The following is a 21,534-nucleotide window of genomic DNA, read 5'->3' as shown; positions in this document are numbered from 1 at the left end:
GTAAATTATGTTTATTTTGTGTAAGTGAAATAGTTTACGGGTTGCTTCGCTTGCTAATATCCGTTTTGTGACCTTAAAAATTCAAAAACAGTAAATTGTATTACGAGTTTAACACGACTAATATACCATTGGTCGTTTCTCAGATTTTACCGGAATAGTTAAAATATTAAGTTTTTAGTAGTTTAGTAATGTAAAAATTATAAGTAAAACGTAATAAATTACGATTTTATAATCATATTGGGTTATTGGTCTTTCAAACATAAATTCCAATGAAGCAATAAAAATATTTATACTATGACCAAAAATGTGTTGCAAGACTAAAAATTACTTGGTATTTAATCGTGATAATTGATATAATGTTGGTATAAAAACGAAAAATGATCGAAACTAAGGTATATTTTATAGAAACACCTTAATTAGAATATTGGTTTATATTTCGAGTTTTACTAATTTGACAACCAAATTTATGTTATCATAAAATAATAAGTTCAAAATTTCATCTCCTTTCACTAATCATCTATGGTTATAAGTTGTGCACACGATTTAAAATATTTTAAACCAGTGTTGTACACCAACTTAGTTCACGTATTAAATAATGGTAATAATATGATCAATATTCATAAAAAATAATAAACATTTAACCAATGTAATCACATAATCAACATACACCATATACATCTTAATATTTTGGTACGAACCGCATTAAAAATATTCATAATTCATAAGACATAACCATTAATTTCTTAATATTTTTTACATACTGCACATCATTTAAATATGAAAACTGCCCATTTCAATTTAAAATTATTTTTCAAATTTATAAAACTAATATATTAAAAATTTTAAATGTTTTAACAATACGGAATATTCAGAATATATTGATTTAAGTATTATACAAACAAATTTAAAATAATTGAGAAGGTATTGATTATTTCAAATTTTGTAATTTTTTCTTTTATTTTTAAATACAATCACCCGATTCAGAATATGATACACGCATTTGACCTACTCTTTCTAGCTTCCACATCACCAAAGAACCAGTCCCAACATGCGAAACGCATTAGGAAAATCTGCAATCAATCACATTGTAACAAAACGTCTAAAATACACCAAAACATGAAAATTCTTTATTAATCGAACCATTAAGTCTCATTGCAACTAATATTTAATAAAGAAAACACAAAAGTAATGATATATTTATTTTCTTATAATTTAAACTTGAATCAAAAATGATGATAATTTTTTTTTATTTCTATTATTTATAACTTTTATCTAATTTAAAAATATGCTAATCGTTGACTGTTGAAGCCTAACTAATAATAATGAAAAATAGATTATAATATTCTCTTATGATGAAATTGTATACTATAGTAGTGTTGTGTACCTATTCGATGTCTATATAGGTGTTTATTTTAAAATTTTAATCTCAACATAAGCCTTGCTATATCGGGTGACTAAATAGTTCTCAAATTTATTAAGTTTTAATATTTTTCTCCCTAGTTCTAGATCATTTTTGAAATTATAAATATTTAATTAATAGTTCAAGTTAATAACTAATACATTATTTTTTTATATTTATATGTGCATTTTTTATTAATTAAAACGATTTTAAAACAACTTATGCAAGTTACATGTAAATATATATTGTTGTGATGAACTTGTTGAATTTATCATAGATTTTCAAAAAAATTATTTTTATTTGTTTGCTAGTAAGTATGTAATATCTTATTATTTTGCAAATATTTTAATGTTTTATCTCATAAACATTCAACTTAATTATCTATTTTAATTCTGTTTTTTATTACGAAATCACATTAAAGTGATAAAAATTTTTAAAGTATAATTTTTCTATGCATTTAAGTAATTATTTTTCTATTTTCTAACATAATATTAATATGAATTTGTATGCATTCAAAAATACTATACATTGTTGAAGTGTGACCCAACATAGTTCTTTATTTTAACTTTAAAGTACAATACTCATAAGTCAAGTAATAACAAATAACAAAAAGTATTCGAATTAAAATGTTACAACCTTAAACTAAGTAACACCCACTGGCATCAAAATTAAAATCATATTTTTATGTCTGCTATAAACATAAACATTATATTAGTATGATCAAAAAACAAAAATATAAACTGTGTTTTTAATCGACGACAATGTTAACAAACAACCATTGAGTAGGTACGAGTACAGTACACAAATAATAACCCACAAGTGTTAATTGTCTTCGTATTTTACTTGTATAAAACTGATTAAATAATTCATAGGATTTTAATATAATACAGATGTTTTGTACGTAGAGAAACTTAGGTTTTTCGTTGTATAATCATTATTTTAGACCATATTGTAAACATTCGCACACTCAGGCATTACATATTCGAACTCTATGCATACGGCCAGAACATAGTTTTTTTTCAACCAAGTAAATCTTCAACTTTATAGCCGTCCATGTTATTTTTTCAATAACAACTGTGAATAAAACAATAGACTCAATAAGAGACCAAAAATAAAAATGTTAAAGGTTTTTACATTGTACGACTGATCCAATATAAAAAGTATTCTAAAGATAGTACCTACTTTAATATCATAGTATTCCATGATTTATATAGCAATACATATTATAACACGATGATTTATGTTTTAAAAACAGCTTATTGCTATTGTGAAGGTAATAATATCAAGTAATTTTTATTAAGTGTTCTTCGTCGATCCCATTAAACTATGAGTCTCCCAAAACTTACGACGCAATACTATAAAATTGTATTTTTTTTGAATTCCAACACGTTCTTACGATGATTTATTGCATACAATAGTGACGCCAAGATATCCTTAAATCGGTTAACGTATTGTAGAAGTCAAACTCATAACTCTATAGTCAAATCCTTTTTGTGTAATAATGAATTAAAACTCGCGCTGTAACTATTATTCGAAACCTAAAAATATTTATGTATCTTATTCAAAATTCAAACCAGTAATTTTTCAATTATTAAAATATTTATTAAAAATGGTTTTATAAAAATATAAGTTATAAGTTATGTCGGATCTCATTTTTATGAATTATAAATATTAATACATTATTATAAATTACCAACATTTTCAAATTACCATATCCCTTATATCTTCTAAATCCATTATTATAGACCTATAATTCTTAGAATATTAAGTTAAAAATTCAAAAACTATTCGTTCAAATTTTGATTATAACGCTATATCGACAAGTTCAGAAAAATTATCTATAAATAAATGTACCTACAGTAGAAAAATAGATTTGGCATTTGAAAAACAGAAGTTTGCATCTCTACAGGACACTTCTAAATAGTATCTAAAAAAAATCTCAAAATTTTAAAAATACAGTTTTTAAATATATTTCAAAATTCAATAACTCACATTTTAAATAACTGCCTTATCAAAGAAAACGAGGGTGTGCGTGTTTGGTGAATCACTCTGTATAGTTATCAATAATCATTAATATAACGTATGTGTTCATACAATTGATCCTTTGTAATTTGTATAAACTATAAATACATTCACAATTCACATGATTACTATTAAGTGTTTAAAAGAGATAATAAACAATTAATACCATTATTTTATAATTTGTTACCTATGGGGGATATGATAATATGAATCATAATATTATATTTACGGTGTGTTATTAAATTAAACTGTAAAAATAATATATAAATTATAAAAATATCTAATTTTATTCCATTTTGTGGTTTAATAACTTTAATAATATGAATACAAATAGGTACAATACAACAATTTTTATGTAAAATTTATCTTTACCTGTCCTTTTTTTATTGTGCATTTAATGAAAAGATAATGGCATAAAACTAATTTGCAGAATATTTTGTATGCATATTTTTTGGAAAAAATAACATCATTTTTAATATGTTATAGCGTAGAAAATAATGTAGTATTAGTATCTGATAAGTATTTTTAAAGAACAGTTGTGTTCAAATAAAATAGTTACCTTGTGAACCACCATAGATGATATTCTTATAAATTAAAATACAATGAGTAAATGGTGTGGAGGTGATTGCGAATATTGGTTTTAAGAAAATGTATTTCATTTGATTATTATTTTGAATTATTTAGTCCTTTTTTAGTCCTTTGACAAAATAATATGCGTATATTAATTATATGGTTTAATAATAAAAATGTTCTTCTTACCTCTTGATATAGGTTGTGTAATATTTATGATGTGCCTTTATTTTATATTTATAAAAGTTATCATAACGCTAATAAATAAAATATAGTTTTGTTATTTTCTTGGTGACCTTAATAAAACCTTGTATCAAAAATCCGAAATCATGTCACAATTTGCATAGGCTATAGTAGCAATTTTAATTCAAATACATTATTTCCCTACGTCCTTAAACTATATTTTTCAATAATATTATTATTATACAAGGCCATTCAAATTTGACACTATATTTAGTTATTTATCCAATAGCAGCTATTATACTATGTTATTTATAATTTTACTTAGTTAAAAAAAAAAATCCCATACTTGAACAATAAGTTCTTATAATATTAAATACATATATAAAATCATAGAAATATGCTAAATATTAACATTAGTTTTTTAGTTTAAGATGTAGTAAATAGTAAGGTATTAATATAATTAAATTATAACAAATATAGATTAAGTATTAAATTCATACATATTGACATTCAATATCACATTTATATGTGTAAATGTGGTAGTTTATTATCATTACCTTTGACTTATCGATTGAGTTGTTTTCAAATATTATACGTTTATGACAATATGGACTATGTAGTATAAAATATAGATAATTTAACATAAACGTCGAAAATATACATTTTATTATTAAGTGCAATTACAATGAATTCCAAGAAAGAAAAAAACAATAAAAAACAAATAAACTTAATTATTAGTAAAGTAAACATACATTTTTAAAAAAGAAAAATGACTTTTATTTAATTGTGATCGTCACAAAAATATAATGTTTAGAAATAAATTAAACCGATAAATAAGAATAACTAAGATATTATTATTAAATTAATAAAATTATTTAAAAATATTTTCTTATTTTTTTTTTTCGGTAAAAGAATTATACAACTATACAAAATTTTACACAACAAGTATTTAATATTTTCTTGATTAATGATTTCAAGTGTCGTCGAAATTACAGAAGTATGTCGCCGTGTTTAAAAAGTGAAACACGAATACAAGATACGGATATTGAGCAGATATATAGCAAACGCAAAGGGTAATAACCTCGAATCATTATGAGTGTTATGACATCATATAGTTTTTCAGAGTATAAAATTTGATGTTTTTTGATTTTATTAAACATTATACAAAACTGCTTTTAAAAAAATAATATAGTCGTCTGCAAATCCATCTTTTCTTCCTGTAAGGCTGTAAGTGGTATTCCATTTATGACATTTGTGTTATAATTGTAATTGTTTGTACATATACCTACTATACTTTTATATGCAGTCATATAAACTTCGAATACTATTAGTCTAGTTTCCGATAGCTTAAAATTTTAAATATGAATATTTCAATATAAATGATACATGGATATGGCTTAACCGTTTCACATTGACATATTTTATTTGTTATGACTGATAACTTATCAGAAATCTGATTATTGGTTAAAATTATGACTCCAAACAAGGATACATTTTTTTACATTTTTTTAGTGAATATAGCTATTGTTATTTTAGTTTAAATAGCATATAGTTTTTATTTTAAAGCACTTATTATTATTTAGTTAAAAATTTAAAAAATAATTTAAAATTAAAATATAACAAATAAATGCATTTACAACTAATTTGTAAACATTAATATATTTTCTTTTGTAATACTCAAAATAGGTATAATTTTATAAAAAATGTATGAGGTATGTATCAAAATGCAAAGATATTAAGTCAGAAATGTATGACTAACAAGGAAATATTAAAATAAATTATAGCTGTTATCTCGTGTATTTTATAGCGAGTACATATTTTTTATTGGACTCTATCATTACATCACTGTATTTTAAATTTGAATACCTGTTGACTATTATAGATATATTTTTAAATTATTATTATTATTATCACAGACGACCAAAAGTAAAGTATTGTAATACGTAGCTAATACATAATGTAATAGGTTCATTTTTATTTTTTATACGATAAAGGAACGTATTAGTATAGAATATATTAATACTAAAGTTAAAATAAGACTTGTAGAATTTTTTACCACAACTGTATTAGGAATATACATCTACCAATAATACTATAGTGTACAGATAGCCTAATGTATGACACACTTTTATTTTATTTAAGTTTAATTGTCTCTTGTTTTTTTTCTTTAATAAAAAAAATTTATTTTGGAGTAATATTGAATATAATGACATTTAATATGCTTCCATAAAGCAATGATATTTTCATAAATATCTTATTATTGAATTATTGTTCATTTAATTTACACACATCTAATAGATTAAAAATAACAATTATTAAGTGACTAGATTTGAAATCTCAAGTATGCCACTAATTTAAAAAGTCAATTATTATTTTTATCTCATGAATAATTTTGGATTTCCTATGATTTGTTATTTTTTATCACACATCAATATCGATGACAAAATTACCAGTGTGTAACGTAAACATATCGAGTTATCATAGGCGCAATTAGTTAAACATCGTATTTTCTTGTGTAGTCGTGTCAATGGGATATTGATTTATCACAGAATGATCCAATCTATTTTTCTCTATAACATCGACTGTTTGTTTATTTAACTCAATACATTTTATTAATAAATATTAGTAAGTCTTCATTTCCACTTCATTATGCAGATCAATGATTGCACCTCATCCATTCTGAGGACTAAATGATTGAGCATGTAAATGAAAAATATAAAATACAATTTTTTGGTTTCGAAATTTGAAATTAATATGTAGTTTCAATTATCATTAATAAAAATAAATTAATGAATAAATAAAGGTAATTACAGCAATAATTGTTTTTAAGGGGTTTGGTATAGGCAATTTAATTAAATAAATAAAATGCATAGTAATCATAATATGTTCCTATGTAATAATCAATGGAAAACATTTTGACTCCAAATTTAACCTACACTTACCCACTAATCATCTACTTATTATTTAGTAAATCGATATATAGTTTTAGCTATTTGTTTTTGTACTAGTATACGATATAAGTTATATCACGCATAGTTATAATTTGTGATAGACATTGATACATTATATGTTTAATATTGTACCTGTGTTTAATATATTTTACAATATCCGTTTGCATTTATTTTTAATTAATTCATTGTGAATCGTAAATAATAATAATATGTGCATAATGTTTAACATTTTAATTTCCCATCGATTAATATTTTATAAATTACATCAAGATGACTAAAATAATATTATATTTCGTTTAAATCATGTTTTGTTGAATTTTGAACTTTCATGTTCTAGAGTCAGAAAATAAATTGTACATCTATTTTCTATAGTTTTAAATTTGAAAAGTTATTTATTATAAATTTTGACTTCATAAAGAACCTTGTATAGTTTGTATACAATTTCCAAACCTAACTTAATCAAATTTAAACCGTTTTGAATTATCTACTACCAAATAATTTGCTATTTTTCGTAATTTTTTTTAAATGTTATATCAAAATTTGAACTTTAGTACTTAAAAGCGAAAAAATGTATGCCTATGTGTTTTTGATATATTTTAATTTCCTTGAAAAAACTCATGAATAATTTTGTTCAAAATTTTGTATAAAAACAATTATTAAATAAAATAGAAAAACCAATAATTTTTTCATCTATTTTTCGGTTTTCTAGATTTTTTCCGTGGACTTCTTATTTGTAAATAGTTTCTCAGTTTAGGGACCATCGGATCACCATGCTATGCTTGATTATATGACAAGCTGAATCGAAAACTTAGGTTATATGTAGGTAGTACCTAGATATAGATTAAAATGCATATTTTTTTCGTATTACACAATTTATATTAAATTTTGCATTACCGTGGAGGGCTTTACCCTTAAACCCCCAAAATTTATTTAAAGCATACACATAAATATAAGTTAGTCAAAGTTTCTCTATGAATAATATATAGTACGTTATTAATCTAAGTATACATAGTTAATAGTTAGTATAATATTTGTTACAGACAAAATGTGAACTATCCACAATACTAGGGAAAAAAGGCATGTTTCGGTTCTTGTCCGTGTAAAACTAATTGAGACCAATTTTACTTGGACAAACTCGTAGCGTCTTAAGTACTATAATATTAAATTTAAATAATTATAAAATAAATATTATTATTTAAATATAATTAAATATGATTAATACCTACAAATATAATAATATAACATGTAATTTTAATTTTAAAAATTAAAAAAGTTAACACATTTATTAATAAAAATACGACTAAAATATATTTTTGAGGTGCTTACATATATGATTAATTATTATCTTCTCGCCTGCGATATTATACCAATTAGACAAATTGTATTCTGTAGGTATATTTATAATATAAGGATTAGATAAAATACAATAATAAGAATAAATTGTATTGTCTTGTAGTCATTAAAAATCGTAATAAAACTTATGATAAAAGTCACAATAGTTTTGTTTGAATAAAATTAGTCATAACTAGATTTATCAGGGCAAAATCCAAAATATGACATTTTGCTCAAGTATCATGATTCATGAGCAATTATTATCGGTTATTTTAACTTTTGCCCGTAACACGTATTATATTATGCAGAAAAAATATTTTTACAAAATAAGTTAAAATGTATTAATATACATAAATCAATTAATCAAAAATAAAATAAAGAAAAAACTGTAAAAAAAATAGCTGACGATATTTAATTTCATATTACGCACTTAGCATTTTTTACTACACACAATTTTAGTCTCTAGTAATAGGTATGTATAGGTACATATGTATTATTACTAAAAGGAATACTGTTGTATACATAATTACACCTGTTGACTGAAGTTCACTCAAGTAGGTATATGTTATTTTAAAGCCTATTATAATACATAAAATTTACTATTTACATTATTTAAATATATATGTTAATCAAATAGGTACCCAATTTATTTTTTATGTGAACGACGAACGGTTACATATTTACAACTTTAAAATTATGTAAAAACATTTAACCGTAAATACGGATTATGACACTCATGTACGGGTAACGTATTTTTTTTATAGGTAATCTATTAGAATACTCATGTCTATTAAAATATTTATATACAATCTACAAGATGGAATCAATTTTATTAAATCCGACAACACGTTTTTATGTATATTTTTAAGCAAGTTTTCAGTTTATCAGGAATATCCAGGAACTATTCGAATTTTACCGGATCATTAAAGAATATTTTGGGCACTCCTGAAAAATCATTTAAAATACTCCGGTAGGTATTTTAATTTTAAATGAACGTGCCAGAAACGATCATTGCAGAAATACCCAAAGATAAACAATGACGATGATAATCTGATCGATAACCGCTGCATAGTTAATGGAGATCTGGAAAAAAGGGTTTACAGAGGCATATCGCCTTCAAAAATAATATCAAATTCTGAACAGAGAGAAATTCTATAGAATATAGTCTACTAATAAAATAATTTTAAAAACTTTCACTTCAGAAAAATAAATATTATTAATGTTTTTAATTAAATAATTTTTTAATAATATTTTTGGTTATTTTCTAGGAAAGAATGTAGTTTCTCTGTTAAAATATGTCATTTGTAAATTTACTGTAAAATGGGACAACGCACACCGAGCTTTAGGTATATACTAGTGGACATATATGCAAGATCCCTTACACCTTACACCTACGAATATCCAATATACGACGCGTGTTTCGCATGATTTTTATATGAACCTTGTTTGTTTTATTTTTTTTTTTTAATCATCGGGGATCCAATTAAAAAATTACCGTCAACTACCCAGTTCATAAATGATTTCTACATGTACATTAAAATAGATTTTACTATTCGATACCGGAGCAGACAATCAAACATAACCCAAACATTGTATTTACTGTTTTCACTTGTATTCGTTTAATGTGTCTACCCCCACGCATAATGCATTACTGCACTCATAATAATATGGTATAAGATACAAGAATTAAACAATATTACAAACGACATGCGACAAAATGGCCGGACGGAATAATATATTAATAATGCACGAGTATAATTTTAATGACCATAATAATATTATGACTAATAATATTACAGTATAGAAAATTGGTTCCCAAAATAGGACTCCGTCGCCGTCGACGCCGACGTGGCACGACCGTCGCACACTCGCACCGCGGTGTTGTATACCAACTGGTGGGGTGTTTTTTTTCTTCGCACCGGAAAATCGTCTGCCGAGCGTGTACAATAGTACGCTGTACGCCGTAGTGGATTTAACTGCACCTGTGGATTTTATTCGACTACCGTCTTACGGGTGCGCGGATCAGTGTGATCACAATGCGTATCCACAGGTATTACAAGCGACGGAAATGGTCGGTGCACGCGCTATAATATAGCACGACACGCAGTTGCCCATACTACGTCGACGGTAAAAAAAACTTATTCATTTTTGACCTGTAATCATGATACACGGACAGGTAGAGATACCTGCTGATGGTGCTGCCGCTGTTAGGTGTAACCATATATTATAATAATAATTTCATTATTACTGTACGCACATGAATTTAAATAAAATCAAATTGCCCGCAGTGTAATAGCGTGGTAACACGATAAAAATACGACCCACCTATTCCCCGGGTCTGGGGGCACCGGATAACCTTGGCGGTGGCGGCGGCGGCGGCGGCGTCGTCGTGGACGATACACTTTGATACACCTGGTCGCACTCGCGCACGCACTCGCAATGGACGTGGTCCGGCGACGTGAAGACGTGTAGAACGTAGAACGATCGCCGCGGTTATCCGTGGTTACTGGTTAGTAGCGAGAGCAGTCCGCAGTGTTGCTATAGTCAGGTACCCAACAGGAATAGATCGACGGACTCAACGTCGTCCGCACATATCGTGTGGGTTCAACCTCCGGTGTAGATCATCGCCGTCATAGATCATACCGTATAATATCGTCATCGTGCATTCGTGCGTTCGCAGCTGCACAGCATTCGACCGCGCGTCGTACAGAATAAAAAATATTATTTTTTTAAGTATTATACATTAACGATATTATTGTACCTCGACGTACCGGTCGAAATGTTCAGCGGCAAGTGCACGAGTGCGGCCAGATTGGACGGCAAGACCGCCATCATCACCGGTTCGAACACGGGAATCGGCAAAGTCACGGCCAAAGAGTTCTACAGGATCGGTATGAACAATATTATTATTGTGTTGTGCAGTTGTGCTGATAATAGTCGTCGACACTATCACGATGCCATTTACTTGGCACGGTTAACCGCGATGTATTCTCCACCACCCGTTTCCCGACCCCCCTCACCAGTACCCTTTACCGCAATCGTTCTCAGATGCTCAGACATTTTTCGCCAAACGCAACTCGAATAATCACGCGTTCGTGCGCGAATCTGATGTGTTATTTTACTATACACGTTGTAATAATAATAATAATAATAATAATAATAATAATAATAATATACAGCGACACCCCACGCGATTATTGATAATTTCTGCAAATTCGTTACGCAATTTCCTTTTTTTTTTTTTTGATTTGTCGTTCTTGTACCGTTTTGTTCAATCGATCACGCGCAGGAAATAATTGGAATTCCGTGCGGTGAGCGTCCGATTTGTAACGATACGATATTGATTTTTCGAGGGCGGTTTTTATGGAATATAAAATAACACACGTTCTATAATAATATAGACATGACACTAACAAGTAACAACACAAATATAATATTCGCCACCGAAATAAAATCGCATACGATCCCTTAGGGACCACCCGGACGTATGCATCTCCCCTATGCACGCGCGAGTGACGTTACCACAGCACACGATTCTCGAACGAGATAACATTGATATTAAACGATCGAATATTCTATTTGGCGAGTTTTCTTACGCGTTGTGCGTATTTAATTTCTAGCCTAATTTTGCACTATAACGAAACGAATAAACAATAAAAGTTTTCCGACGATTTATTGCTTGTTTAAATCGCACCATCAAAATTTAGTAATTAGCTCACAATATTTATTGAAATAATATAATAACAGATAGGTAATATCAGGGTTTTTCACCTGTATTTAAATTAAATAATGCACGTATTATTATATTTATAATATGTCGGAAAATGATAAAAATGATATTGTTTTTCGGATAAACTCAGTTAATTGCTTATCGCAATAGTAATAATTATAAAAACGACAATATTCGACACGAAAATCAGATAAATATTTGTATTTTTTTCTTCTATTAATATTGATAAAAATGGTAATAAATAATAATTACCTTTTAAAGCTTTTAATTTAATTTAATATTTTGTTATTGAAAAATATTTATATCTTATATGGATTATATTCGAAATTGCTACTTAAATTAATGCTTTTTAATTAATGATATTATTTTTTTACATATTATTTATACTATATTAACTTAAATGAGAAGTGTCCCTTCAGTATACTGTCTTTTTAAATGGTTGGAATCTTTTTCCCTTTACAATGTAAAGAAATATGAAATATGTAGGTATTGTAAGTATGAAGATATGACATAAATACTATATTTCGTTTTCGACATGACATTATGTCTATAATTTATTAAATATCTCCCCCCCCTAATAAATACTCTGGATCTGCGATTGACATAGTTGCACGTTTAAAACTTTTACAACTCAATTCGCACTAAATATAATAAAATTCTTATAGATACGAGTATATCCCACTACCAGCCTTACCGCCATGGTCAAAACGGTATTATAACCTATTATAAGACTCATATACCTAATTATATTTAACTTTTTTTGTATGCATAGATAATAGCTACGGTATTAGTAAACCACGTTAAATATTTATATTGTACAATATCGATTTTTCTGTCTATATTATATGTACTAACCATGTTATCAATCTAAGAAGTTATATAACATAAATAATATGTTATTTAGTCCAAATGCAATGAAGGTGATTAAAATAATTCAATAGCCTTAGATCATACATATTATAATTATAAGTTTTAATAGGTATTTCGTGTCAAAAACAAATAAAATTCGTATTTCACATTTTATTTTTACCTCTTAATAGCCTACAACTAATCCAAAAATATATTTTATGTGATGGTAAAGTGTTGTTTAAAATCAAAATGTCTATACAATGCCATTATTTTGTTTAAAAATTACTGCCGAAATATAAAAGTACATCTAAATTTTACAATCATGAATTTTATAATTTTGTATTCATTATTAAACTTTAAGAAATGTATTAAAATAAAAACAAATCAAACAATTTGTTTTAACAGAAATAAATTAATAACTTCAAGTTGAATTTATGGGGGGTTATCAAATGTGTGTATAACTTCTTCAATTTTTGTCACTAAACAGTATAGTAGCAAAATGAGTAGATATAAGTATTGAGTTAAGCTTTTGAATATTTTTTTTAGTTTTCTGAAATAATCAACATCACAATGATGTAAATAAATATTAAAAATGAAGACAAATTATAAAATTGAAAACAATTTTAATCATATATATATTTTTTTATTAAAGCTATAACAGAAATAAATAATTGTGTCATGAAAGGTTTAAAATTAAATAATTATACAAGCATAATGCACAATAATATCATTCCAATAACATTAGAAATTCAAATTCTTTTCAGTTTTATTTAAACCAAGGCCAAATATTTTGTAAACACATTATATTTTACTGTATATTATATATTGCACATTTATACATAATAATTGCATTATAATAACGGATATCCTGGTTCCCGCTAGAACCCGATGTGTTATAATATGCACTCAATTAGTTCACCGCATTATATGTGATAAGAGAAGCTAATTATTATGACTAAGACAAGCCTTATTTACAATTATTTAGATACATTTATCTGTTAAATATATTAATATATACATATTTATATTTATATATAAATAAGTTTGATAATTATTTGATAACGACTAGTTGAGTAAAATGTTCTATAATAAGTAATAACATAAATTGTAATATGGCATAAATCAAAATATTATTTTTTTAACATATTTATTTTAATTTGTACAGTCTGTAACAGAAATATTATTTAACATACAATAAACTATATTATAACCATTTATTTCTTAAATAAATTGATTATGAATTTTAGTTGATATTTTTTTCTAATAGAAAAAGTTTTAGGTTAGGTTAGATTAAAATTAAGAAAATAATTTACATAGAGGTATATCAAATAATTAATTATAATTTGTAAACTGCAATGCATAACAGCTTTTATACTTTATTATTAGAATATAATATTAAACAACATTTATACTTAAAAAGTAATTTATATCAAATAAGTTTAGATATGCCAATAGAAAATAACTAAAACATATAATATCATAATAAAAAATAAAAATTCACAATCAACCTGTATTATACGAAAATAAATTATAAATTATGATAGAGTAGTAAGTGTACTGTTGTATACAAATTGAAGTTTATAAAAACAACAATTTGTTACACTTTAATATATATTTTTTAATTATTCAATTGATTAATGCAAAATTAAATTGCAGGTGCTAAGGTTATTGTAGCATGCCGAGATGTTAAAAAAGCGGAACAAGCTGTTACAGAGATAGTGGCCGATGTAAAAGGTGATAATTTAGGACAACTGGTCGTAGAGGAATTGGACTTGGCATCTTTCGCTTCGATTAAACGCTGTGCAAAAAATATTTTGCAAAAAGAAAAAAATATTCATCTCTTAGTGAACAATGCTGGTCAGTGTGTATGTGTGTGAGATTAGCTTTATAAGGGCTCAATGTAACATACGATATTGTAGGGGTAATGGCGTGCCCTAAGAGTAAAACCCAAGATGGCTTTGAAACACAGTTTGGCGTGAATCACTTGGGACACTTTCTATTCACATCACTACTATTGCCAAGAATCCGAAATTCAACTCCGGCTCGGATCGTTAACGTTTCATCGATGGCTCACACAAGTTAGTTTCCACGATTGATAAAAATATTGATTTTGACGTAAATAGGTATTAGGTAATTGTTTTAATATCAAATGCCTATTTTATTGAAAACATTTTTTTGGAAACATTAGTTCTATTCGAGATATCGAGTGTTCATTATTAAATGAATCACTCCGTATTTAAAAATTCAATATAACTTTTATAAAGAATTTAAGCATAAATCTAATTTAGCGGCCATGCTAATTTTTCATTTTTTTTTTTTTTAAATCCTATGTAGTTAAGTATGCTGAAAATGATAGTGAAGTTAGAATTTTTCGTACGGACTTAGTTTCAGAGTTATAGCTATTTTAATTTGGTTAATAATTATATATATATATATATCTGTTATGTTAATTACTTAATATGTTATTCAATAGTGTAATGTATATAGGTCTCCCGGGTTCGACGCTCAGTGAGCGCTAATAACATTTTTGCACTTTTTCTAATTATTTTTATGATAATTAATACTAGTAATTATCCTGTAACCTACTTGAGGTGGTGTTGCATAGTAAGTCAAGGAATATTTTTGATTTGCGGAGCAGAGCGACGGCGCCGAGGAGCGTAGCGACGAGTGCCGCAAAACGTGTAATCACTGCCCATGCTACGACATAATTTAAAATAAATCGCAAAGACCTCAATTAGGTCATAGGATAATTACTACTTATTGTATCAGTTATCATAAATTAATTAAAAAAAGAGTATAAATTATATTAGCGCTTACCAGGGACCATTAGACTACGAGTATACATTATGCTATTGAGTAATATATTAAGCTATTAACTTAACACATATATGTTAACCAAATTCAAATAGCTATAACTCTGTAACTAAGTCCGTCCGTAAAATTCTGACTTTACCATAGTTTTCAGCATACTTAACTACATGGGTTTCAAAAAAAAAAAAAGTGAAAAATTTGTGTGGTCGCTAAACTAGATTTGTTCCGGAATTTAATATATAAATTATCTAAATTGTTATTTCCTTTTTTATGTAGGAGGTGTAATTAATTTTGAAGACATAAATTACGATGCAAATTATTCGGCCATGGTAGCTTACAGCCAAAGTAAACTGGCCAATGTGCTGTTTTCAAAGGAATTGTCAAAAAGGCTCGAAGGTAATAAATACGTTCTTGGTGATATTTGATTTATTTTGTGAGAAAACAGTAGAGGTAGTAATAATAATAACAATAATAATAATAATAATAATAATACACATAGGTACCGGGGTACATGTGTACAGTTTACATCCTGGCCTCGTAAAAACAGAATTAGGTAGAACAATCGACCAAGTGTACTTTCCAGGAATGCGATTCATAGCTCGTTTCTTTCTCTATCCGTGGATGAAAACCCCAGAACAAGGAGCTCAAACTACTTTACATTGTTCGATTGACGAAAAAGCTGGAGAAGAAAATGGTCTCTACTACAGGTTTGATATTTTTATAGCATTCGGATTTGTACAATACTTATCATTACATTTAAAAATAATACATATATTTGATATACTATTACTTTTTAGCGATTGTAAGGTAAAAGAACCTTCAGCATTAGCCAAAGACCCAGAATTGGCCAAAAAACTTTGGGAAACTAGTATAGAAATGGTCGGCTTAAAGGATTACGACATGTTTAAATGCAGTGGAGACTCGCTCCCCGAACCTTTAAAAGACGTTTGAACGAGAAATTCTCATCGTTTTATAATACAAATAGTTTTATTTTATTTTTACATATAGTTATTTTAATCTGTACTTATAAGTTTATTAATTTTATATAAGCATACATTTTCATTTTTATAATAAATTAATTTTTCTATTGGAAAGTTTTGGTTAATTAAGTAATTTTTATCAGTCATCTCAATTTTTACATTCAGAATAGGTTGATTAATACAATAATTATACTCGTATATATTAATTTTACAATAATATGTATATTTATTTTTATTTTTTTGTCAGTCAACAGACATAAGCCATTGAAGCAGTAAGTTAAAAGTATAAAAATTACAGTATTTTTCAAATTAATCGATGAAAATAGCAAAAAAATTATGTTAAAACTTTTTTTTATTCTAAAACGTAATTTCAAAAACTCAAGTATTGAATTTTTATCAAATATTTGTGTAAGTATTTCTAGATGATATATTCTATATACATTCAAAATTCAAATTTTATAAATATTTAAATTAATTTTAAGCTTTTTATTTTATAAACCTATTTACACTTTATAAGTTATAAGTAAGTAACAATTAACAACTATAGTGTTATTATATAAGATAATATTGTAATGCGTTATGCAATTTATTTTGACAAAAATTAGTTCAACCTACCGTGTCACTATAATAAAAAAATAAATTATCAACAGAAATATAAATATATAATAAAATATCTTTAGAATAGACGGTTCAAAAATGTGAAAATATTTTAAATAATATAGAATAGCTGCTAGAACGTCTATGTTTAGAATTATTTTTCATACACAATAATTTATCATTGAATTAAAATTTAACATGATATCCATTTCAGTTACATATACTCATTGGTGCGGGACGCTATATTTTACAGCAAGGCGACTTCATTGATGGTTTTTTTAAAACACTATTCGTTTTATATAATATCAGTCAACTATGCCGTTTTAAACTCCATGCAGCATAATGGACATTCTACTTAAAAACCATGTTTATGAGCTTATCAATAATATGAATACATAGGTTGTAAAAATTTTATTTAGTGATCTAATTCGTTTAATTTCTTCACACTTATTTATTAGAACATTTTTTGTAAATTTAATTTTTCTCAAATATTCAATAACTTGCCATACGTATAACCCCTTTAAAATTAACATAAAATTAAAAAATCTACAAACTTATAAGTTAAGGCTGAGTACACTTTTAACTAACAATTCTGATTAAGTATAATATTTATTTATAAATCATTTTTAGACTTCTAGCTAAAATACACATCCGATCGTTCAAATATTTTTATATTTTTTAAAAAATATACTAAAAAATACCTATATAAAGCTTCTTTTTCTTTTTTTTTTCTTTTTTTTATTAACAAATAACATTTACAATCTATACATATAAAATACAATAAGCAAATAGGTTAACAATTATAATAGTGACTTTGAAGACTTGTGAAGGGAAGCTAACCAGTGATAGGACCCTTTTAAGTTGTCACAATTAAGACAGGGAGAGGTGTTTCAGTTTAGGAGGTCGCGACACCAACGTATTTTGAGGTGACGAGGAGGGTTATCTGGAATTATGGCTGAGTGTTGGTTTGCAATCAGAGGATTTGGATGATGAAGTAATTTGGAATGAAACTTTTTATAGTGGGTTTTCAACTGATTTAATGTTTAAGTCTTTGTGAAGGGTGTGGTTAGAAACATACCAAGGAGCTGACATTATTGTGCTGAGGGAAATGGACTGAAATGCTTCAATTCTTTTAATTTGGCTTGGTTTTGTACAACCCCATATTTGGGCTCCATAAGACCAGATTGGTCTTAACATTGACTTGTAAATAATTATTTTATTATGGATTGGTAGTTTGGATTTCAACATAGGACGTAGTAAATGGGATCTTGAATTGAGAGGCTTTCTTTTGGATTTAAAATGGGGACCCCAAGTTAGTCTTTTGTCTAAAATTATACCTAGGTATTTAACTTGAGCCAAGGAGGGTATGAAAACTCCTTGAAAGAAGATAATAGGTTTGTTTTTTTTATTGAGGGTAGTAAGTACGGATTTATTGGCATTGATTTTAATTTTCTAGTCGGAGGTCCATTTATCAATAAGGTCAAGGTGGAGTTGAAGAACATTGAATACTTCTTTTGAGCTACTATTTGGGGATAAGATGGAGGTATCATCGGCGTAGGTGGCTAAGAGCGTGTTTTGAGTTGTGGGGATGTCTGATGTGAAGATGTTGTAAAGGTCAGGAGAAAGATCACTACCTTAAGGGACTCCGGCTCGAATAGGAAAAAGAGAAGAAAGAGAATTACCGTGACGTACTTTGAAGGTACAATTTTCAAGGTAGGATCGAATTAATAGGTATAGGGGCGTGAGAAGAAATTGTTTGATTTTGTAAAGCAGACCAGTGTGCCAGACCCTATCAAAGACTTGCGCTACATCAAAGAATATTCCTGGGCAGTATTTTTTATTTTCAAAAGAGGAAGAAATTGTGTCGACTAGCCTATGAACTTGTTGTATTGTGGAATGTTTTGTACGAAATCCAAATTGGGCATTGGGTATTATTTTTTGTGTTTCTGTGAGTGGTCTTAGCCTTTTCAAAACGACTTTCTCAAATAATTTACCTAAAGTTGGAAGTAGGCTTATAGATCTATATAAAGTTGGTACATTAGGGGGTTTACCTGGTTTGGGTATGAAATTATGATGGATAGTTTCCAGATGACAGGAAAATAAGACAATCTTAACATAGAGTTGAATATATATGTAAGCAAGACAATAAAATTGTTTTTTTTGGGAGATGTTTTAGGATTTTATTCGTTATCAAGTCATGCCCAGGGGATTTGTTGGACTTTAACCTTTGTATAGTATTTAAAATTTCACTCGGAGAGACACGTTTGATGGGACGAGACATAGGTAATGGGACATCAATAAATTTATTTATTTTATCAAAATGAGCGGTATTAGTTACAATGTTTTGGTGAGGTGTGAAAATATTCGAGATATGTTCCCCAAAAAGATTTGCTTTTTCAAGATCTGAAATTGCAAGCGAACCGTCAGCTTTTTTAATGGGACTAGAGAATTTTTTTAATTTGAGCAAGCTTATTGTGGTTTTCCATAGAGATCCATCATGAGTATTTAAAAGTTTAAATTTTTTATCAAAAAGATCATTTTTATATATTTGGATTAATTTTTTGATGGTATTTGACAGATTATTGAGGGTTGACTTATCGGAAAGTAGTCTTGATCTTTGCCAACGGGAGCGTGTCCTACGTTTTTCTGCAATTAAAGCTTTTATATCAGGGGGTAAAAGATAATTGTTGTGTATGTGTTTAGGGTGACAATTCGGGTTAGGAGGATAGGAGCACTCATAGACTGCTGATTGGATTGAACTGACTAAATGTTGAGCTGCGGATTCTATTTCGTTGCAAGACTTAAGTGAAATTTTTAAGTTTGTATTGTTTGCTAACGACGTGGAAAAGTGATTCCAGTTGACTGGACCTTTGGAAAGAGAGGGACGAGGAGAAATAAAAATTGGTGGTTTCATAATGTTTAGCAGAACTGGTGAGTGATCTGAAGACAGATCACATATATTTTGAATGCTATGATTTATATGGTTTGGGATTGACGTTATAAAATCAAAAAAAAAATCAAGTAAATCGGGTTATCTGTTTTGATGAATTGCCCAGTAGGTTGAACCAGGAGAGGAAATGACTGAGAGCTTGTTCATTTGGATGGAATTGAAGAAGATTCGACCTCTAGGGTTTTCGACACGACTACCCCATAATAGGTGTTTTGCGTTAAAATCACCACCAGCTATGAAGTTGCGACCTAATGAGGATAAAAATTGGTTTAGAAGTATCTGCGATATACTTGGCCGAGGAGGACAATAGACTGCTGAGATAATTATAGGAATATGATTTATTAAAATTGAAACGTGTGTTGCTTGGATAGTGGGGAATTGAAAGCACGGTAGGGGATAATGTTGAATTGAAGATGATATTAAGATAGTGGAACCGGCGTGAGATGTCCCATTGGGGTGATTGGTACTGTAAACATTGTAGCCGGGAAAGAAATGTTTAGAATTATTTGTATAGTGGGTTTCAGTGATAAGAGCTGCATCAATTTGATTTTCTAAAAGAAAGTTTAATAGTTCGGGTTCTTTTTGTTTAAGGCCGTTAGCATTCCAGAGAATGATTTTAAGATTTTAATCGTTAATTTGATTATTTATCATTATTTATAATTAATTTATTAATTTCTGTGGTAAGTAGTTGAATTAGGGGATTAATGAGTTGTTTGAGTTCTATTAAGAAGGATAATAATTGATTATTTGATATGTTATCGGGGGGATTGGATTGGGGTTCGGTTTTATTTGAATAACTTTGGTTTTGAGGATTTTGGGTAAGATTAGGAAAAGTTTTATTATCAGTGATGTTAAGTGGGGCGGAAAGAGTCCTTTCACTGGATTTAATCCCCTGTTTGTTTACATTAGTGTTATAGTTCACATAATTTTTAGAATTTGAGTTTGACTTTAGATTGAAACGTTGTAGGCTTTTGTGGACTGAACAGTCGCGGTAATTCGCTGTGTGGTCACCTCCACACAAGGCACAGGTAATAGATGTATCTTTTGATTTGGTACACTGTTGGATAGGGTGGAAATCGGCGCAGTGAACACGTCTAGGAGGATGAGCACAATAACTTTTGGAGTGTCCGTACTCCTGACAGTTGGAGCATTGAATGATT

The 21,534-nt window shown here is 27.8% G+C and overlaps 1 protein-coding gene across 1 annotated transcript; it reads left to right on the top strand.

The window, feature by feature from the left end:
- Positions 1 to 10,881: 10,881 nt before the first annotated feature.
- LOC112599603 (retinol dehydrogenase 12-like) lies at positions 10,882 to 16,892 on the top strand. The gene is made up of 6 exons (XM_025346573.1): positions 10,882 to 11,348; positions 14,693 to 14,893; positions 14,956 to 15,114; positions 16,124 to 16,243; positions 16,347 to 16,554; positions 16,645 to 16,892. The coding sequence occupies exons 1-6, from the start codon at positions 11,237 to 11,239 to the stop codon at positions 16,796 to 16,798; spliced, it is 954 nt and encodes a 317-aa protein (XP_025202358.1). The 5' UTR covers positions 10,882 to 11,236; the 3' UTR covers positions 16,799 to 16,892.
- The last annotated feature ends 4,642 nt before the right edge of the window (positions 16,893 to 21,534 follow it).

The sequence above is a fragment of the Melanaphis sacchari genome, unplaced genomic scaffold (assembly GCF_002803265.2).
Source record: "Melanaphis sacchari strain LSU unplaced genomic scaffold, SCAv2.0 Contig53_pilon_pilon, whole genome shotgun sequence".
NCBI classification, from domain to species: domain Eukaryota; kingdom Metazoa; phylum Arthropoda; class Insecta; order Hemiptera; family Aphididae; genus Melanaphis; species Melanaphis sacchari.
Note: the sequence above shows the minus strand (reverse complement) of the source record. Positions and strands in the feature narration are given on the sequence as shown.

What these genes read in the sequence shown, in the direction of transcription:
- LOC112599603 (XM_025346573.1), top strand. Translation starts at nt 11,237, where the DNA reads ATGTTCAGCGGCAAGTGCACGAGTGCGGCCAGATTGGACGGCAAGACC. An exon ending in TTCATCGATGGCTCACACAA is followed by an intron (nt 15,115 to 16,123) that starts GTTAGTTTCCAC and finishes TTTTTTATGTAG; the next exon opens with GAGGTGTAATTAATTTTGAA. An exon ending in ATTGTCAAAAAGGCTCGAAG is followed by an intron (nt 16,244 to 16,346) that starts GTAATAAATACG and finishes TAATACACATAG; the next exon opens with GTACCGGGGTACATGTGTAC.